Below are 19,857 nucleotides of genomic sequence, written 5' to 3'. Positions count from 1 at the left end.
AACAAAAGCCTCTTTGGAGGCTGTGTTATCGACAGTTAATGTTTTGGTCACAGTTATACAGTCTTGCAGTGCCGTTGCTGTGGCAAGGCTGCATGTGTGTATGTCTGTTACCTTGTTCTGCCTTGGGGCTGGAGTGAGAGGTCATTCGTGGCAGTGTTGAAGATGGACCATGACCGTTGGTGTTGGACTCTGGACCTGAAGAGCCCCACTCTGCCAGTTTGGATGACTGAAGGCCTGAGGGACAGATAGAGGAGGGGAGAGAAGATGGAAAGAAAGAGGCGGAGGGGGTGTTTGGCTATTAGTATGTACCATAGGATCTTCCATAGAAGTAAAGATAATACAAAGTATCAAAACACAAAGTGAAAACAAGCTTCAGCCGTAATCTGCCCAGATGAAAAGAAAGTTGCAAAGAACAACAGAGGGAACAATGTATTTTGTGGCAGAACAAATGACATGTGACAGTGATTTTGCTTCTTTCTTTACTCATCATTGTCTCTTTGGTTGATTGACTAATGCCCCAGCCAATAGCCTTGCATGTCTGACGGATGAGCCACAAAAGCGGGGCTTTTGGCAACTGGCAAGATTAGCATCACATTAAAGATGGTAATGTAATGACCATTTCCATCGCACTGCCTGCAGATCGTAGTTGAATGCATTCTCCCTCTCAAGAGGTGTACACACACACACACACACTTAGCGTAAGAGACCTGATTGAGTTGGTCAGAATCCACACAGAACGTCAGTTTAACTGAAGGTTATGTGTTTGTTCCAACTGACCCATTTAGAGCGGCAGAAAGAGAGCCGAGGAAAGCTCAACAACACGGATTAACAAACAGCAGCACAACAAACAAATATGACCGAAGATCTGGCTAAGAAATGATGAAAACAATATCTAATCTTTTCATCTTTTTCAGTGGCAATCACTCACAGGATGAATATAAACACATCAAAACACACAAAGAAAACACAAAAACATGACCGTAGAGAATCTACACAGAGGATAAACACACGCACACACAAACAGAAGTGTGTACCTTTTCTCTTAGCCCGCAGCTCTTTCAGAGGCTTAAGCAAGAACATGGCTTCTGAGGAAGATGCACACGAGAGACAAGAAAACCAAAGTAGCCTTAAATATCCAGATCTCCCTTTGCTCTAGACATGCCGCTGGCTAGGCCCAGGCAGGGCCCCGCCCCCCCCGAGGGGCCACACAGAGACCAGCACAATCCCAGGAGCCTGCCTGATGCTCTGCACAACGGCCTTGCTGGAGAGGAACTGGGGATGGGTGTAAGCCAGGAGCAGATTCCTCTGCACACCCCCCCCCCCCCCAATCTCTCCTCTTCTTTCCATACTGCATATCGGCTCATCATGCGGAAGTAATTGCATGCAACATCATGGCAGACTGGGAAAAACCTGTTACTTTTAGTTCCTGCCTTTCTCCAGTTCTAACCACGGAATCACGGAAAAGGAAAATATGGGCTGATGAGGAGGAGAGGAAGAGAGAGCGGGAGAGGGGGGAGGGGGAGGGAGGAGGAAGGCTGGGGGGAGGGTCCCTTATGCTGTTGTTTTGTAATGACTAATTTTGGTGTCAGATCATTCATTTTTAATGATATCAAGCTCTCTGCTGGCCCACTACCCACTGGGGGATTCATTTAAGAGAGAGCGAGTGAGGGAGTTAGACTTATTGCGTAGAGGGAAGCACGAACAGCATCTCTAAATGGGATACGTCTCCACTCTGCTCCGTCATCGGTTTCACCAGGCTTCCTTTCCCTCAGTTACACAGCACACTTACTACTGTAATCTGTGGGCAGAGCGGGCCTGTAGGTACAGCATGAACAACAACAACAAAAACAGCCCCAGCTTACTCTATACCAACTCAAAAAGGAAAATACCTAGCTTTAGTTGGGAGTTGGGAGTGTAAAGAACTGTAAAACTCTTTGACTTTTAGAACAGTTACACTGTGAACAGCAAAATTGTCAGTATTAACTCTCCTTGCAGTCAGGAGTGACCTAAAAAAATAATGTGTACTCAGTTTCATGCTACTCTATTGTTGTCCATTCACTCTCTGAATGCAAGTCAACACTCAAACAAAGACTTCTTTACTACAATCAGGTCTAGTTTAGACATTGAGTATAGAGGCAGTCAACAATGAAAGTAATGGGACCTTTGTTCACGGTGGCCGGCACTCCATCCCCATCTGGTGGTAAGACCTGGCCATTACAGGGGTATTGATTTGAGATATTTGCTAATTTGCACACGTATGGACAACTCTAGTGGAGTGTGAGGGGATGAAAAGAAGAGCACAAACACACACCATAGCAATAGTTGCAGTTAATACCATAGCTGCCTCAATCTAGGGATGTGCACAACTCCAGATTCTGGTAGTCGATTAATCTATAATTGCTGTTAGGGATAATCAATTAATCGGTGTCAGTTTTATGACCAGTGGCACTGAGCAAAGTATTTGTTATCATTGCTCAGACTGAATTTTCTTCATTCCAAGTTATATCTTAAGTCTAATTCATTTGTATTTACAGTTGTAAAACATAGGGATACCTTTAATTTCTTTCCAACAAAAACATTTATAACGGTCCGGCTAAAAGTTGAAAAGATTAAGTCAGGAAAAAACGAATCAACTAGCACATTGGATCGTCGATTATTTGGTTCTCAGGCAATTAGTTGACTAATCGATTATTTGGACACATACCTAGTTCAACCACTGCAAAACACATATCAAAAGTGCTTCAAGAAAATTCAGGCGAGTGAATAGAAGTTGCTGATGATCAGGTTCATATTTCAGCAGTTCTAGGCCACAACACACCATCCAGGATGTGGAATAACTAGCTACCTTCTGAGCTCAGGGTGACATCGTAACCAGGAGGTGTCCCAGACTCCTCTGCTCCTGCTGGGGGCAGGACAGTCCTGTCACATTTCAACTCTTAAAGAGAAAACATGGCTCCATGTGGAGGTAGACATGTGAGACCTTGTAAAGGAACAACAATGCACAGCAGTGGAGAAGAAAAAACGCACTTCTCTCTCCTTGACTAATATTCCATTTTTTTCTAGCACTTCGCCCTTACATTATTGTTCAATGGTCACAGAAATATTGTAAGGGCCTTAAAGCTGTGACCTTTGCACTCCTTACTATTTGTTGCTTGCAATACTGGTGATCTAGGTATTAAAGCTTAATTGTTGCACTGAAGTCCCCCTGGATTATCGCATCAGCTAAATGACAAAAATGTAAATGTAAAATGAGAAAAGGGAGAAAGTGAAGGCCTGCTGCTAAGTTTGGTCCCGGCTGAGACCCGGTCATGATCGGACAGCAGAAAGCTCAGTGAGAGGTGAGAGGCTGCAGGCTGCGTGTCTCATCTGGCTGCTCACCTGTGCTGGCCTTGCTCTGCGGGTCGTGGGCTGGTAGGGTGGCAGTGCCGTCTGGGTAGGCTGGTTTGACGAGCAGGTCGTGCCTCACTGGGCCTCGGGGCATGGTGGACGACTGGATGTACGGACCGACCGCCGCCACGCGAGACGGACCCGACTGCTGACCGGCTGGGCCATCAGAGGGCAGCTGGACAGCGACAGGGAGGGAGTGGGAGAGAAGAAGAGGGGTTTGTTAGAGAGGCAGGGATCTGTGAGAGTAATGGAAATATCTAGTGTCAATGGGAGTGCAATGGATGGCAGAGAGAGAATTTACTATTCAGACAGATAAAAACATGACAAAAAAGTGTGATTACAGTGATTACAAAAAAAGTGATTACAAAAAAATTGTTGCGCTCCACAGATCTGACTGGCTGAGTCCTCTACAAAGCTGTTGTAAAATACCCAATACTGCTTGAAGAAGAAAAAGTGATTATGATTATTGATTAAAGATGAAGATTTATTGAACATTTGCGTTCTTTCTTTTTTTAATACCATGGTGCATTAACACCATTATATAAAAGCAAGATGCTTCTCAAAGCTATTCAGCACTGCAGTGATTTTAGAAGAGCTAACCCAAACAGCCAGTAAGACGTCTCATTAATTTGAGACTTAAATACAGAGTGCTTGAAGTTAGATGATAGTACCTTTATCATAGATACAATGGCTTAATGAAGAAACAAATGCCCTTATGCTATCCAAACCAACAATCTTTCAAAATTAAACTCGCCCACTGGACGAAAACCCATCTATCACAGCTGAGGAGATTAAGACAAGCCGTGTCCCTTTAAAAGAAGATGAACTTGACTCCCATTGCCTGTCAAGAGTATGGGGAAAAATGAACAAATCCCACTGTTGTGCCGAGTCATGCTGTAGAGATCAGATTAGAGAAAGAAAGAGACACAAATGTGCAGCTCCAATACTAGGTTAGTTACCTGGAGATGAGTGTCTTTTGAAGCCCTCTCTTTACCAGGATAGCCATTCTTGAGAAAACAAAAGCACAAACATGCAACAGCAGTTCAAAATACCAAACAATCCCCTTTTACCAATCTAATATTATCCTAATCTTCTCTTGTTTCCTGAACTACGTGACTTAAGGCAGTGTGAGATGACTCTAGGCTGGCCTCTCTCAGAGCGCCTCTCTTCACTCAGTGTGGTTATACATGCTTGCTGGGTGATGTCAGACAGACCCTTGCTGTTTGGTTGGCGGAGAGAGCAGCCTGGACGGAGTGTGTCTTTGTGCTGGTGTGAAAAAGGGCCACTCATTATGATTCCAGGCAGAGTGTGGGTAAATCACCTCCTCACTGGGGCCTTTTCAGCCCTTCATCTCCAAAACACACACACACAAACACACACACACACCTTTCCCTCCTCAGCTCCTACTTCATTATATAGCAACAAGACATCAAAAGAGAAGGTGGGCTTATTCAATGATGGATTCTCCCACTTTCAGGGTGCAAGTTGTTCATTTATCTAAAAGGATTCAAGTATGGCTTCAAAAGGATATTTGAAATTTCCATTATGGCATTAATTATTTATGTACGAACATATAGGGTGCTTTAGACCTTGTAGGCCATATTTGCTTAGTACACACTGCATGCAGCATACTAAACAGGCTATTTTTCTTTATCTACAATACAGAACAAGTATTTTCTGATGACACTGAATACAAACATCTTTGTGCTCTATATTAAGAAGTTACAAATCAGCATTGAATAATAACAAATATCAACAATGTAATCTTTATGGTTAATTGGTTGAATGTTAATTTGATTAAGAGAAAGAAAGTTAACGTGGAAGGTCACCGAATCACCTTAATTATGTTTGACAGGTAGTCAACCTGATTGGGAAAGCAAAATTAGTGAAATTGCTGAATATTACAGAAGATAACGTAAATTCATTTATGTTATTTAAGAAGATGAACAAGAAAGAAAATCATCCGTCAACCATTCATTCTGATTATGTTTCTTTTTCGGCCACTCATCCCTTGCATCCTTGATTCTCCCTATGCATCAAATTCTCATTCAAACTACAGCACATTGAATATGTTAATTTCCCCTCCTCACAAACTATTTCAAAGAGGAGTTTGTTTACTCTTATTTAACAGTCCCATGGCAACTCTAGTGTTCAAAACAGCTCAAGGAGAGAGGAGAGAGGAGCAGAGGAGCAGGGAGACACCAGGCAGTGAGCTCAGAGCCAAAACATTAACACCCAGGGGGACTACGATCATAAAGTACTGGACTGGAGCTAAAGTCAACTAATATCTAGTATTTGTTTAATTGTATTCTGTTGTAAATAATAAAATGTACTCTAGAATGCCTACCCAGCTCTGATTGTTTTACAAGAAAAAGTTAGAGTAAGTTGGTTGTTTGCCTTTTCCTGTTTCTGCCAGAGTGCAGCCAGAAAGGATAGCATCTCCCCTGACATTCCTGCCTGTCTGCCTACACTCATTACTCCTCTCTCCCAGGAGTTGTTTCTGCCAAATGGGACTGAAGACACAGCTGAGTGAAGCGGGATCATAAACTCAGATGCAACTCTGTGCGACATGATCAAAACAATGATCAATCCCCACCAGCCATTTCAGACAGAGAGAGATCAAAGGAAGACAAAGACAGATCAGAGATCAGAGATGACTCCTTCGTGTGAGGTGGTCATTAAGTTTTCCCATACAGAGAGGATAGCAAGGTTGAGGTGCCTTACGTTGGCATGGGCCGGCTCTGAGTGCCAGGGAATCTGAGGCTTCCGGAGGTAAAGAGAGATACAGACAAACAGCCTTAGTTCTCTCTGACCACTAGGGGGAGCTCTGGGTGAAACCATTTCCATCATTTATAAGCAGATATATGAATATTAGTGTGCTGACAAATGGAGTGGCTCACATCAACAACAACAACTACGTCAACACCTTTGACAAATGTCAAAAATGACATGCACGTGTGTCCTGCATCAAAATTATGTGAGCATGTGTTTTGTGTTGTGATGTGTGTGTGTGTGTAAAAATACTCACAGGCAGGTTCTCTTTCTGCTGCAGTGCCGCCTTCTTCTTCCACAGTCGATCTCGGAGCTCGCTGACACGTTTGTCCATGGCAGCCACCTCCAGGTTGCGCTTGTTCAGACTCTCTCTCTGCTGCTGCAGCTTAGTGTTTTGCTCCTGGTTGAGCTTGTTCCTCAGCTGGAGAGGACAAGGTGTAAGGACAGAGGAAGACGAGAAGCAGTTCAGCATCTGTGCTTATTTAACAAATTATTGATTACCTTTGAAGTTCAATGTGGCTGTTGAACTATATTCTATACGTTTTATTACTGTAGTAGTATTGTGGGAGTGTGACACACCGTGGCCATACACATTAATGTTTACCCTGACACACACACACACACCTGCAGCTCCTTGTAAAGGCGGTCCAGTTCAGCCACGGAGCTCTGGTTGTCATGGAAGTTGTCCATCTTGCCGTTCTTGAGCATCTCCAGCTGTCGACTGAGCTCCTCCACCTTGGACACAGCCACCACCAGCTCCCTCTGCTTCTGCTGGAACAGGTTGTTCATCTGCTCAATCTCCTCCACTGGAGAGGGATGAAGAGGAGTGGGAGGAACAATTGAAACGGGTAATTATTTAATAGCACTCACCTATTAAAATCACCTATATATTGAAAAAGAATAAAAAAAATCCTATGCATCCGTTCATTCAACAACTCTTAGTACTTCCACCTATCCAGTCATCCAATCCTCATAGCAGCCATCCATTCTCTGATCCTTCTCATGCTCACCCAGTTTGCCATTGCTGAGGCGTTTCTGCTCCACCTGGCCCTTGAGGGCCCGGACCTTCTTCAGCCGACTTTCCTGGTTCTCCACATTCTCCCGGAGGCGCTGCAGCTTCTCCTGCTCAGAGGCCTGCTGCTGCTGCCGCTGCTCCTGCTGCTTCAGGTAGCGAAGCCGCTGCTCCTGGTCAGACAAGAGAGGGGAGACGGAGAGGGAAGAGAGAGGGAAGCAGAGAGCAGAGGTCAGGGATGTAATTACACCAACACATCCCTATTAAGTTACATTTATTAGTTATCCATTTATTAGCAACTGAGGGATTTTTGTTCTTCATAAGACAGAGATACTGAGAGGAGCAAAGAAGAAATGACAGGTAGGCTATGGTGCTCCTGTTGTGGGACACAGAAGTAAAAGAACCTCTCCTGGAGACAGAGGGTGAAGGGACTGTAAAAGTGAAGTCCTGACAGGAGATGGACAAAGGAAGACGGGGAAAAACATGGGAAAGCTGCATATCATCTGAAGAGAGAGGCCTAACATAAGACTGTGCCCTTAAGCAAGGCACTGAACCACCAACTGCTCCAGTGAAGTCGCTCAGTGGCCAACAATACAAGTAAAGGGCAGTTCCCATGTGTGAGAGAGTGAATGGGTGTAACCCCTCTTCCCCTTGCAGCTACTCACCCAGGCTGTTGCTGTAAATGTATGTATTTTTAGTGAACTTGCCTAGTTGAATAAGGGGTGAGAAAACTTCCTGTGCAGCTCCAACAGCATTATGTCATTCAATCAAATCATCCAAAAGTATTGAACTACCACACAGTGTGTGATAAACACAGAGGAGACAGAGCCTCCTGATCAGGTTCCCAGACAAGTACAATACAGCCTTTATCTAGCACTATTGCAGGTGATTTGATGGTGTGCAGGTTTGTTTACTTGGCTGTGCAAGTGTAGATGACTGCTTAAGATTACATTCCTCAGCTTGCTCTGTTATCCTCAGGCATACACATTAACAATGTTTGGATCGGCATGCAACTCAGCTTGAGTGGCTAAAGGACACAAACCAGGTGCACCCTACAGGCTATATTCAACAAGGGAGAAGGAGAGAGCCAGAAAGAGAGAGAGATTGCTCTCTATGAAGAAATGTTTTCTGGTTTATAGACAAAAGTGAAACAGGATTTTAAAATAATCTAAATACGTCCGGATCAGCAGAACGGACAGAACATTTTAAGGTGCCACTGCAAGAACTGAAAAAAAGAACACATTGGAAGAAAAAAGGACCAGCCAAAGACTGAATTATATCACTCCTGCTTTATGTCAAATGTCTTTCTTGCCATTGGCAATAAATCCCGAGCCTAGCAAGAAATAAAGCCTGAGTTTAGCAAGAGGACAGATTTAGGAACACAAGAACAGTTGGATGGTCACAGTAAGGCAGCCAGTTCTCCCAGTGACGACTCCAGGCTTCTCAAATAACAAAGACTGCACCTGCAGCTATCCACAATTCATTTCACCTGCTCTTAAACTCTGTCTACCTCACCCTCCATATGCACTCCATCTTCATTTCCAGAAGTGCGCTGGTTCTGCCTCAATACCTTTGTTGTGTGTACCGTGTCCCCACTTTCTCCCCGTCACCCACCCTTTAATCTTCCCCTCTCCTCTGCTGCCTTTTACTTTCATCTCCATCTCTTTTAACCTCTTCCTATCTCGCATCCACCCTTCTCTCTGCCAATTCCTGTCTCCTCTTTCATCTGCCTCTTCCTCTCTCTGTACCTTGGAAGCCAGTAGTTGTTGTTGAGCGTCTATCTGCTGCTGCTGTCTGGCAGCCATCTCTTGCAGCTCGGCCAGGGTCATGTCCATCCGGGGAGTCGCCACCTGGGCAGGGACAAACAGATAGAGGGACAGAGAGAGTCGGCATAAATACACATAGACACACCAACACACATGCATCCTTGTATTATAGAAGTTGAGGGACAGTGTCCTGTGGAACATCAAACTGCCTTGAACTGTCGCTTCAAACTTGGTTTGATTTTGGGAGTGTCAGAGTACCAGTACGGCTGTTTTTTGTGGTTTCAGGAGCCGCAGTGCAAAAAGAAAAGGGTAAAATAATGTTTTTTTTCTCCAGGAGGCGACATTCTTGACTTTATAATTATCTAAATTGGCATGTCCATGTTATAATGCATATTTTTTTTATTACTTTCTAATTCGCAGTCATACATTACTGGGCATTTTTGGATTTTGTTAATTAGTTCCCTTCGGCAGCTCATCTAGTCGGCTAGTTCGTCAAGTTTTGTAGAACAGATAGACTATATGCCAGGTTATAGAATTAATGTCATGCTAAAATATTACATACATTGCGGTGGCCAAGTACAAATACTGCATCTCCCATGCTGCATTGCAGTGTCAAACAAGGTGCGTCAAATAACTTGCATCAAAAGTCACATCGAGTGCGTTTAGGCCAGTAAATAACCCTCACAAAGTGAAAACATTTCCTGGTCTTTTGTTCTTGTGGGGACATCGGGACACGATTAAAAACATAGCATACTACTTGAAACTACTTGAATAACATAACTAGCCGACATAATACTAATATATGAAACCCAGTGTATGGAAAATTTGTCTTTGTATAAATGCATTTAAAAAAAAAATCCCCATTCCAAATCACATATGAGAACATGGAATTTGTTGAGTGAGTAACCAAACTTGTTTTCCTCTCTCTTGCTCCTAATCTTTCAACACTCTTTTGTTCTCCCATGAAGAGCAGGAAAACACAACAGTATAAAACAGTGAGTCTTGCAGAGAAGTAAGCCAGACACAGCAACAAGTGCTGAGAGGATATGACTGATAACTCATGTGTCCCTACAAATGCATTCTTCATCTGTGTTAATATAATTTGAATCCCAAGTTAGTCTTAAAGTTACTTCCTGATGGTCTTTTAAAAAAACAGCCAATAATTATTTAGATGTAATGGCATAGCATAACAATTGCATTTTTATAGACACAGGCATTTTCATGTTATCAAAAATTAGATATTCGTCATTTGTATACAATCTTATAAATGTTTGCTGGCATGAAAGAGAGGTTTTATCGCTGTGCAAATAAATATTGAACTTAAATAGTAACATGATACCATTGTCTGTATTTTTTTAATATTGAGCAACAAGTGAGTATAATTTTGTTTCAAAATGGCTTCATATGACTAAAAAGAAGACATAGGAACTTACCCCATTCTCCATCCTTCTGTCCGGAGGGCCCTTTACTCCGTTTCTCTTGGGCTCGGAGCCTCTTGACCCTCCTGAATAACCAACAACACGAAACAAGACCCAGTCAGACATCACACACTACTGCAGAGCTGCATCAAAGGTGACTGCCGCTTTTTAGTCCAAACTAAGAAACACTTGGGAAAACTGTTTGCCTTATCAGACAGCTGTGAAAAATGATAGGAACTTCCTCTTTCTCTTTGCCTGTCACTCTCTCTCTTTCTCCCCCTCTCTCTATCCCTCTGACCAACAACCACACACACTTAGGTGTATGCCGTTCTTTAGGTTTGCTCCAGTGGAGGGTATAGGTCAATGGGATGTTAGGCAAATGCAGACTGGCTAGTGCTGAATGAGCTAAGCCCCTTCGGGAAACAAGAGGGATCAGTGTTGCTTTGTGACTTGCAATAATCTCAGGATTTAACCTAATACACAACGTTCTGTGGGCGGGTCCCATAAATGTGTGTGTGTGTGCTTGTCTGTGTACACGAGTGCACATATATCCATCCATGCCATTGGCGTTTGACAGCTAGGGGGTCTTAGGGAGCTGGCGAACCAGATCCCATCTTTAAAGCGCTGGCCCATGACCAAAGCCCTTTAGCTTATATAATGGTTTTGGATGACCCTTGACATATGTATGTTAAATACATGGACTGCCTCAGTGTCAGTGAGGCAGACAAGACCATGCTAAGCCTACAGAAGACAAATACAGTATGAAAACACTTTGCTAGCTCCACACAGTAAAGAACAAAACCTGGTGAGGAAGAACATGCTTCAGGGAAATGAGAACATCCAGCATGATGTCTACCTAATTGACTGCAATACATGTGAGGTATACAGGCTAGCACCAACTGTGCCCACTTTTAATAACAATAAGTTAACACACAACTGTGTTACAAACACTGAGCTGAGCTAACAGTGTGGGAAAACAAGAGCAGGCTAAGATAACAGGAAGGGAAAACAGCCATCTAATCCCTGTGCCAGACTCAAGCTGTGAGGGGTAAGAGGGCTTAGTTACGCAACTGAGAGGATAGTGCACGACCGTAATACTAGAGTTTTCTGTGTTCCTAAGAAAACTGAAAAGTAACAGGCTTATGACGACGTGACTGGGACACCCTGCCTTCCAGCCAGGCCTCCAACATTAGGGCTAAATAAGGCTTGTCCAGGGATTTGAAGCCTGCTAATATAAATCCATGCCTGGATCAGGGGAGTCTTAGAATACATTTTCCAAACCTTTGTATTGTAGGGAGAAGGAGAGACAATCTGGTTCTTTCTCAACTTCAAAACGGGTTGTTATGTAAAATGCTTTTCATAACGGCTTACTTGGAGCAAGGATGTGTGTAATGTCTAGAGGTTACGGGCATTTTACTAAGTGGGTGTCAAATGTCATTTCTCTGAGGACAGCCCTTTCCCAAGCCACAGCTCTTATGTAAGAGGAGTGTTCCTGCCTTCAACCATGGAAATCCTTGCTACTGTTTCATTATCAGGCGTGTGTGACGGTTGGTGTGTGTGCACGTACGTACATGGAGGTGGACACTCACCTGATTCCCTGCTGGGGGCTCGGTCGTGACGCAGGAAGAAGCGCACCTCAGCCCTGTGCTGTCCCCATCGCTGGAGCACATCCAGCATCCTCTCCCCCTCGCCTACAGGTCGCTCTGCAGAGGGAACACATAATACCAGGTCAGCCGTTAGACCAGGAGGTGAAAACACATACCCATGGGCTCAAGAAATTTACAAGTACACTAGACAGGAGAGGGAGAAATAAACCACAAAGTAAACGTATTATTACCTTATTTAAGGATTAAAACACTTGACAATATCAATGCCTGTGAAGTGTTTGTGTGTGTGGCGCTTGCTTTGTGAATCCTGTCCAACCACAATAGCCTGACTCTGCTGGCCTACATGCAGAGGAGATTCATTTCAACAGGACATCCGCCGTCTAGTTGATCTTCCTGAGGAATGACCTCGGGGAAACAACTGTGATGTGTTGTCAATTATTCCGGCTGGTGCTGAGCCAAAGAGCTCATCATTCATTCTTCTAACTCTTTTCTGCAACCTCCTTACAACCGTTTCATTATATAAATGGACCGACATATTACAGTCGAGTGGAGGTCAATGAAACTGAACATTTACAATGGCATGACTACACAACAAATTAATAGGCACTGTAAGATAGAGATTATAATAGATTTATATCTTATTTTGATGCAGAACATGGTTATGTTATTTTCAAGGACAGTCAGTTGAATGTCGTCTGCAGTGAGAGTGCAAAATGAGACAATCTTTTCAGCAGTAAGCAGTCTCTTTTCAGGCTACTTGTGGAAGTACTCAAACACAATAATTGGCACTCTTTTCACTCTCTTACGGCAGCATTACCATGGAAACGGCTACGAAGCCTGGGTCCTTGAGCTCTGATTGAGAATACTTCCTGACTCTCGGGGAGATTCAAAAATGGGGAAGGCATGAAACCTTAAGCCCCCCACCCCCCTCCCACCTGAGAGATCTGGGAGATGTCTGTGTGCTTGTGTTTGTTAGAGGGATTATACACTCTACTTCATTTGCATTGCAGACCCACAAGACAGCCAAAGATTAGCCCGTCAAAAAGAAATCACCAAGCATGTTGGCTATAGAACCAGTCCCCATATATCTTCTACTTCAAAAAAGTGATCTCACTGTAATTAAAGGGGAGGGGTGAGGGAAGAAGACAAAGAAGTGTCTGTGCACTACCTCTTGTCCCTTGTCATACAGCCCTATTACACAGGCAAAATAGCTTGTGATTTAAAATCTGATGTTGTGTAGATGGAAGATAGAAAATGAGCAAGCTAGCGCCGCCACTCACCAGATCCACGCCACATCTCGGCCAGGTGGCAGTCCGTCTCTCCCGGCTCCTTGCACAGCTCCACCACGTCCCGGCACAGCGTCTCCGGGGTAACGGGCACCTCGGTAAAATGCTGGTCATTGTTACTGAGGTACACTGTCAGGAACATCTGGAGGTGGAGAGAGAGGAGGGAGAGGAGGGGGGAGTGGGCACATTAGACAGAGGAAGGAAAAACCAACATGAGATAGAGGCTCCTGATGGCCTTGGTGGAAACAGAGTGTACACTGTAATTCTCTGTAATTGGTGTCTAATTTCCCTGTGTGTGTGTGTGTGTGCGTGCGTGTGTGTGTGTTTCACTGATATCAGTCTCTGTCCCACCCCTCATTCCTCTATGTCAACAGAGAAACCAGAGGCCGTCTCCCAGCATTCCATTCCACCCTGAGCCGTCTACTGCTAACTAGCGCTGTCACCACTGTGAGAGACCCCCCCCCCTCACCCCGAGCCTCCAACACACACACACACACACACACACACATATTAAATACCCCTGTCAAGCACTCTGAAGGAGCAAGACACTGAGGACTCTGTCTGGAGAAGCTGGATCTGAGTGTCTGTGTCTGACTGACAGATGGTTGAGACTGGCTTATGGCTATCTAAAAAGGACTGGACTATCTCAATGAGGCTGTCACTGATATAAGTGGAATGTGAAAACCTTCAACCATGACTAAATCAAGTAGAAAGATTAACTGTCTAACAGCTAGCATCCTTAATGCTAGAATTCCTGTCACATTATGTACTGACAGTGGCTATGACAGCCAGTATATTCCTTAAAAAAAAAACGATCAACCGATTCAATCATAACAAACATAAAAAAAAAATTCTCAAATCAGTACATGAAGATTTCTGTGGGATTTGATGAATCTTGACAATTAGCTAGGCATCAGGAGTCAAATTTAATAAAAGAAAGTATGTCTTGTACACATGGGCCTTCAAAGGCAATTTAAAAATGCACATCTGGGAGTGAAGACTCGTATTCGGCCCTACATGATTCTCTAAAAGCTAGACAAACCCTGACACTGAAAGCTAAAATCCTGTCTGTGTGTTGTCACAGATGTGCGCTTAAGAGGCTTTTAGGGCCCTGCTGGAATATGCTCCATGCTGTAATCTGATCATCAGTTTGGAATGACAGCTTCGATAAGGCTGTAATAAAACCAATATTATACCACAGGTGCCCTGGGGCATGGCATGACCTGAACTTACTGAACCTTTTCTATCTGTGCCAGACTTTGGCATAGTATGACATCTTCAATGGAGTCGCAAGAGAGCAAGAGATCAAGAACAGCCCAAGAACTAGAATAAAATGTAAAGAGCAGAATCATCAGAATCATTGTTAGAATATTGTTGTTGTTCCCCTCTCTCAGTGTGCCAAACCCCCAGGATGGACTGTCAGATTTGTTATTCTCAATATGTCGGCGTGAATGGCCATGCCTACAGGGGCTATGCTGGGAACATCAGGTCAGCGGGGTCACAGGCACAAAGGGCCGAGGGGGCCGAGCAGCAGAGCAGCTGCAGCCCTGACGGGAAAACAAAGGTAGTCGGAGGGGTTTTAGAGCTGTGGGGTGCAGTGAGCAAAAGCGCAATACTCTCAAGCTACATGCCTTTATCCCTTTTATTCTTCAAAATGTAGCTTACTGAGTGAGTGGGCAGGTGAAAAGTTTCCCCCAAAAATCTCCTTGGCAACAGATGCAGCCAGAAAGGTCTGTATTTCCAATGTGATGAGGTGAAGGTGGGAGCGAGGGGTGGGGTGGTCTGACTCAGAGGGTCTGACTCAACCAACTGCTTTGTTCCATAGGAATGCAAATTAATGACCCCCCCCCTAACCCCACCCCCCAAATGGAGCAAATGAGCAGTGAGTCATCCTGGTCAGTAATATACAGTACAGAAAGCTGTAAATAGATGTCGTCCCTGTTCCACTGGTTCTTGTCACTAGCCATGCAAGACCACCCCAGAGAACAAAGACCACAGATCTGGATCAACCAAGATCTCTCCTTTCTGTCCCCTAATCAGAGTAGTTTTACTGTACTTTGTATGTAGTTGAGAACTAAATTAATATGACAGTCGCCAACGTGAAAGGCACAGTCAAAAAACAAGCCATCAATTTCATACAGGAATAAAATGCTCTTCAAATCTGACTTCAGTGAAGGATTCCAGAAAAGTAATTTAGAGATCAGTGCAGGGCGGCTGACATCATCACAACTTCCCAGCAATGCAGGACATCCAAATGACCCTGTAAATATTTGGAGAGTGAAAGAGAGACAGCAGAGCGAGTGCAGGGGTGAGGGGTAGGGCGGCTGCAAGAGAGGAAAAGAGAGAGAGGGAAGACAGCAAATTAAGGGGAGGAGGATGGAGTCTTGGGGGTGGCAAAGCCTATGTGAAAGGCCCATTCTCTTCAGCACTAAAGTTAATGATCCAGGGCTGCCACTGGCCACTCCTAGCCTCCATCTAGATGAGTTAGCACTTTGCTGCGTTTGCTGCTGACCTTCATCCACCTCCTGCACGCTCTCGCTGGCTTGCTCCACACACATAAACCACCCTGCATGCGAGATACCAGAATACATTATCAGAAAAGAGTGTGTGTGTGTGTTTGGGGGGCTGGGGGAAAGGGATAGTAAAATGCCTAATTTTGACATTAGGCTATATCCTAGCCTACAATCGGTTACTTAAGCTAATGGCTAGCGCATCGGGCCAATTTACATTTTGCTACAACTGTAGATGATTCACTCTGACACACATCTCTGCATATCAATATTGCTTGGGGGCAGATATTCAAGCTGCAGAACCACATCTGCGAGCTTGATGAAGGGGAAAGTAACTGCCTACAGTTGGGTCCACCTAGACAGAGACAGGTGAGTACAATACCCCGAGACTCGGCTTTCTCTTAGGCAAGCAACTCCAGAGTGCATTAAATATTCATAGATAGCACACTGAGGGAAATTAAACAGCTCAATAACAACCTGATAGGCCTGTTTCATAGGAACAAAGCAGAACAAACAAACAAACTGTAGAGCTACAGCTAGCCACCTTACAAAACCAGGGACCTGAACACATTTGGCTTTTACATAACTAAGTTTGTCGGAAATGTGGTGTACTTGGCTTACGTCTATCAGAGTGAATGAAAGAAGCAACTGCTGAATCGCACTTCCTTCCTACCTGCGACAGGGCAAGGCGATTGCCCTGGGGAAAGAGGAGGGAACGTGCTGCACCATAGCGATACATTTCTAATTCCATCACAGCATCAGCTAGGTGAAAGCTACTGAGGCGCTGTGTCCCAGGCTTTGGGACAAAGTGTGACAGCTTAGAGCATACTCACAATACAGACAGTGCAAAGAATGTGGCTGTGAGTACTGTAGCCTGAGCTGTAGAGAACCTCAAAGCAGAGCAGCTATAAGGCTGGGTCACTGGGGCTATATCTCAGGGATTAAGATAATCCTCCATATAAAAATATAACCTCGCACTAGACTACTGACTCAGTCTTACAATAGTAACCTTGAACTCAATAGCCTGGGGCTAGGCTACAGGCACTATGTCTGTAGTTTTGAGACTAGAGAATATCCTTGTGAGTAACCTTCAACAGGTAAGGAGTCAATTTCTTACAATAGCAAAAACAGTGTTATCAAAGCAACTGCATACATCTTGTGTCTATACCAGTAGTTCTCAAGCATGTGTCATCAGTATGCAAGTTTTCATTCCAATCAAACACAACACCAGCTGATTTTACTGATTAGTTCCTGGCTGAAGGTATGCAAATCGGTTAAATCAGCTACTAGTGTAGTGATTGGTTGGAAGGAAAACCTGCATCCTCTTGTGCCTTGATGGCACATGCTGAGAACCATTGGTCTAGACACAGTAACACAGACAGGAGTGTGTGTGTCTCAGAGATGAAAGGCAGCAACATCAAACCCTCAGACAACAGACACTGTAAGAGCACATCTAAGAGGAAGAGAGTGGCTGCAGCTGACAGCACTACCTTGACCTGCCCTGTCGAAAAGGACCTAGGGGTTGAGAAAGAGATAAACAGACAAAGAGAAACACAGACATAAGGGTTCATGCAGGTTACTGCAGGCAAACAGGCTTACTTAGAAAGCTCCTGTGTCTATCCTGCCTGAAGTTGAACAAGCCCCGATCCTCCTAGGAGGGCCATTCTATGCCAGATCTACTGACTATAACTGGCACAAACACCCAACTGCCCATAAGATCCTGATTAGACCCTTTATATCCTAATTTAGCTCCCTTCTCCCACACCATAGGCCTCAGTAGATGCCACTGATTGCTCTTGACTATGTGTCCCATGCTTAGCAGCCAGAAAGAAAGTAGGCCTATGGGGAACAGGCTTTTCAGGCCTCTCTGGTTGTTTAGGCAGAGGACTGAGATGACTAGAGTTTAAAGGTCAACATTTTACACACAGCCAATTACAGGAAGGAGCACTGTATGTGTGTGTGGCATTCCCACTGAGCAGAATAATGATCAGATAAGGTTCACGTGCACTCCAGCACAGGAGTGGTGCCGCACATAAGCAGAGAGCAGTTGGTAGAGAATTGTTGGCTTAAAGCCCCTGCGGGTAGAATATTTACCTCTCAAATTAAGTTTGATAGCAAAGTATAATGGCTGTAGAAAAGAGACCATCACATGAAAATTGCTTTGTTCTTATTGTGTTGCTGTATATGTTTATTCTATACGTCTCCGGGTACAATTTGCCGTGAACCAAAACAAGAAGATGACGATTTCACTCTACTAACACCAGTACAAATGCTGTACAGTCCCATGGCACCTAGCTAGGTGTGCAGTGTCAAGTGTCACTCCAGTCCTGGAATAATCAGAATAACCACATCATTCACCCAATGTATTGTCAAGAAGAATGTATCCACTCTACTATATTGCTACGCTCCAGTAGGTTAGCTGTATTCAGTTGCCTGTGTGCCAAAATGTTTCCTTAGCCTTGGGCAAAGCTAATAAATTCCACACCTATAACGCCAAGCTGCTCTGCTAGCTCAATGTAGTTGTAACCAAAATACTCGCTGGCAATACGCATTTGTCTTCTCTCTGCAGAGGTGGGGAACAAGTGGTGAGTTGTCTTTGCAATAGTGATGTAAAACAGTACCACTGGGGATTCAAGAGGTCACCAAAGTCATTAAGTTTCAAATTCTACTGATAGCAACTTTGCAGATGCACTGGAATAGACTGAATTAAAATCATAAACAAGTTAGAGGAGTGAGCCATTGTTGATGTTGCTTCTGAGAAATTATAATAAAGTCAACTTCACATGGGCCTAATAGCATTTCAATCCCAATGTCCCTCCTTGAGAAGCAATAGCCCATTCTCTCCTTGTGAGGGTCAAGTCCTCTGCATTAGTCTCTGGAGATCTTTGTACAAACTCAATTGCTCTCTTATTAAGTTAAAGAGTGTTCAAAACTGACTGCCACTGCAGTTTCCTATCTCCAGGAATAAACAGAGTACAAGGGGTTGTAATGGAATTACTCTGCAGTATCAGGGTACTAACAAATGAAAGCCCATTCCATCATAGGGAATAAACATCAATACAGCTATAAAGATCCATGCTGACCTTGAAGGAATTTTATAATCCTGGTTTGGCGGTGACTGGAAAAACTGCAGTAAGAGATCCTGAAATGGGCTGGTGTGCCCTGTTACTAATGAGTGTTTCCTACTCAAATCAGTTTTCAAAGTACTTGTACCTTGCATGTTGGTCAACAATGTTTCTGTTTAATAACGACAAAACAAATAGTGTAGAATCTGACTCCAGAGAGCCTTATGCTATATCTCCTTTCTCCTCTGTGATAAAGACCAAGCCATCCATTTTACATTTACAGTTTAGCGATTTAGCTGACACCCTTATCCAGAGTGCAGTAGAATAAGATTAAATTCCTAGATTATAAATATTACAAGCAACCAATAGTAAAGAGCGCAGGGGCCAGAGCCATAATGCCCTGACAATATTTGTGTGACCTTAGAATGGCCATGTAAGAGATAAGTGACAAGACAAGAAAAAGAAGAGCTAAGGAGAGAAGTAGAAAGAAGTTTTCCCAAGATAAGATAAAATAGCATGCTTGACATTAAGTATTGATAGAAACAGGGGCCTTATTTATTTATGATACAATTTCACATGGGAAATTTTTTAAACAGCATTAAGATCATGTATAAACCTTTGATGATTTCTAGAGGCATAAAGCACAATATTATACATTCAAATGTTTGATCCGATGAAGACTGTGATATACAGTTGGTTTGACTACTGTTGACAAAAAGCACTAATTGTAAGTCGCTTTGGACAAAAGCATCTGCTAATTGGCGAAATGTAATGTAACAAAAACTACTATGCACAGTCTTCAATATGCATTCTTTCACACTACAGTGTAAATGAGGAAGAGAAATATAATTTAAACTTATCTCTACAGAAACTAGCATAAGAAGTGATGCTGTTTTCAGTTTTGTGTGTTGAGTGTTGTGATTGTCTGTTTAGTCCCATATAGTGAACCTGCAACGTAGGCCCATGCCGTTTGCATGTGTTAATATGGTCCCAGTTAGATCTGCTTACAGCCACTTAAATAGTGAAGTTGCAAC

General features: G+C 43.7%; 1 protein-coding gene across 2 annotated transcripts in view; it reads right to left on the bottom strand.

Annotated features, from left to right (window-relative positions):
• The window catches only part of LOC139646657 (apoptosis-stimulating of p53 protein 2-like), a 33,276-nt gene that overhangs the window by 8,475 nt on the left and 4,944 nt on the right, over window positions 1–19,857 (bottom strand). Inside the window, exons 3-13 of one of the 2 annotated variants that reach the window (XM_071522495.1) lie at window positions 13,243–13,390; window positions 11,945–12,058; window positions 10,371–10,441; window positions 8,920–9,021; window positions 7,170–7,344; window positions 6,784–6,965; window positions 6,416–6,580; window positions 6,112–6,150; window positions 4,347–4,394; window positions 3,379–3,562; window positions 112–234 (exon numbers count right to left, since the gene is read on the bottom strand). In XM_071522495.1, the coding sequence (XP_071378596.1) occupies window positions 112–234; window positions 3,379–3,562; window positions 4,347–4,394; window positions 6,112–6,150; window positions 6,416–6,580; window positions 6,784–6,965; window positions 7,170–7,344; window positions 8,920–9,021; window positions 10,371–10,441; window positions 11,945–12,058; window positions 13,243–13,390 (1,351 nt within the window). The remainder of the gene's footprint in view (window positions 1–111; window positions 235–3,378; window positions 3,563–4,346; window positions 4,395–6,111; window positions 6,151–6,415; window positions 6,581–6,783; window positions 6,966–7,169; window positions 7,345–8,919; window positions 9,022–10,370; window positions 10,442–11,944; window positions 12,059–13,242; window positions 13,391–19,857) is intronic. The other variant, XM_071522496.1, reaches the window with a different exon arrangement.

Source organism: Centroberyx affinis, unplaced genomic scaffold (genome assembly GCF_046629955.1).
Source record: "Centroberyx affinis isolate AG114_WGS23_722 - 3 ecotype Tasmania unplaced genomic scaffold, CSIRO-AGI_Caff_v1 ptg000096l_1, whole genome shotgun sequence".
Taxonomy (NCBI): Eukaryota; Metazoa; Chordata; class Actinopteri; order Beryciformes; family Berycidae; genus Centroberyx; species Centroberyx affinis.
The sequence above is the reverse complement of the archived record's forward strand: the minus strand, read 5'-3'. Positions and strand labels throughout refer to the sequence as shown.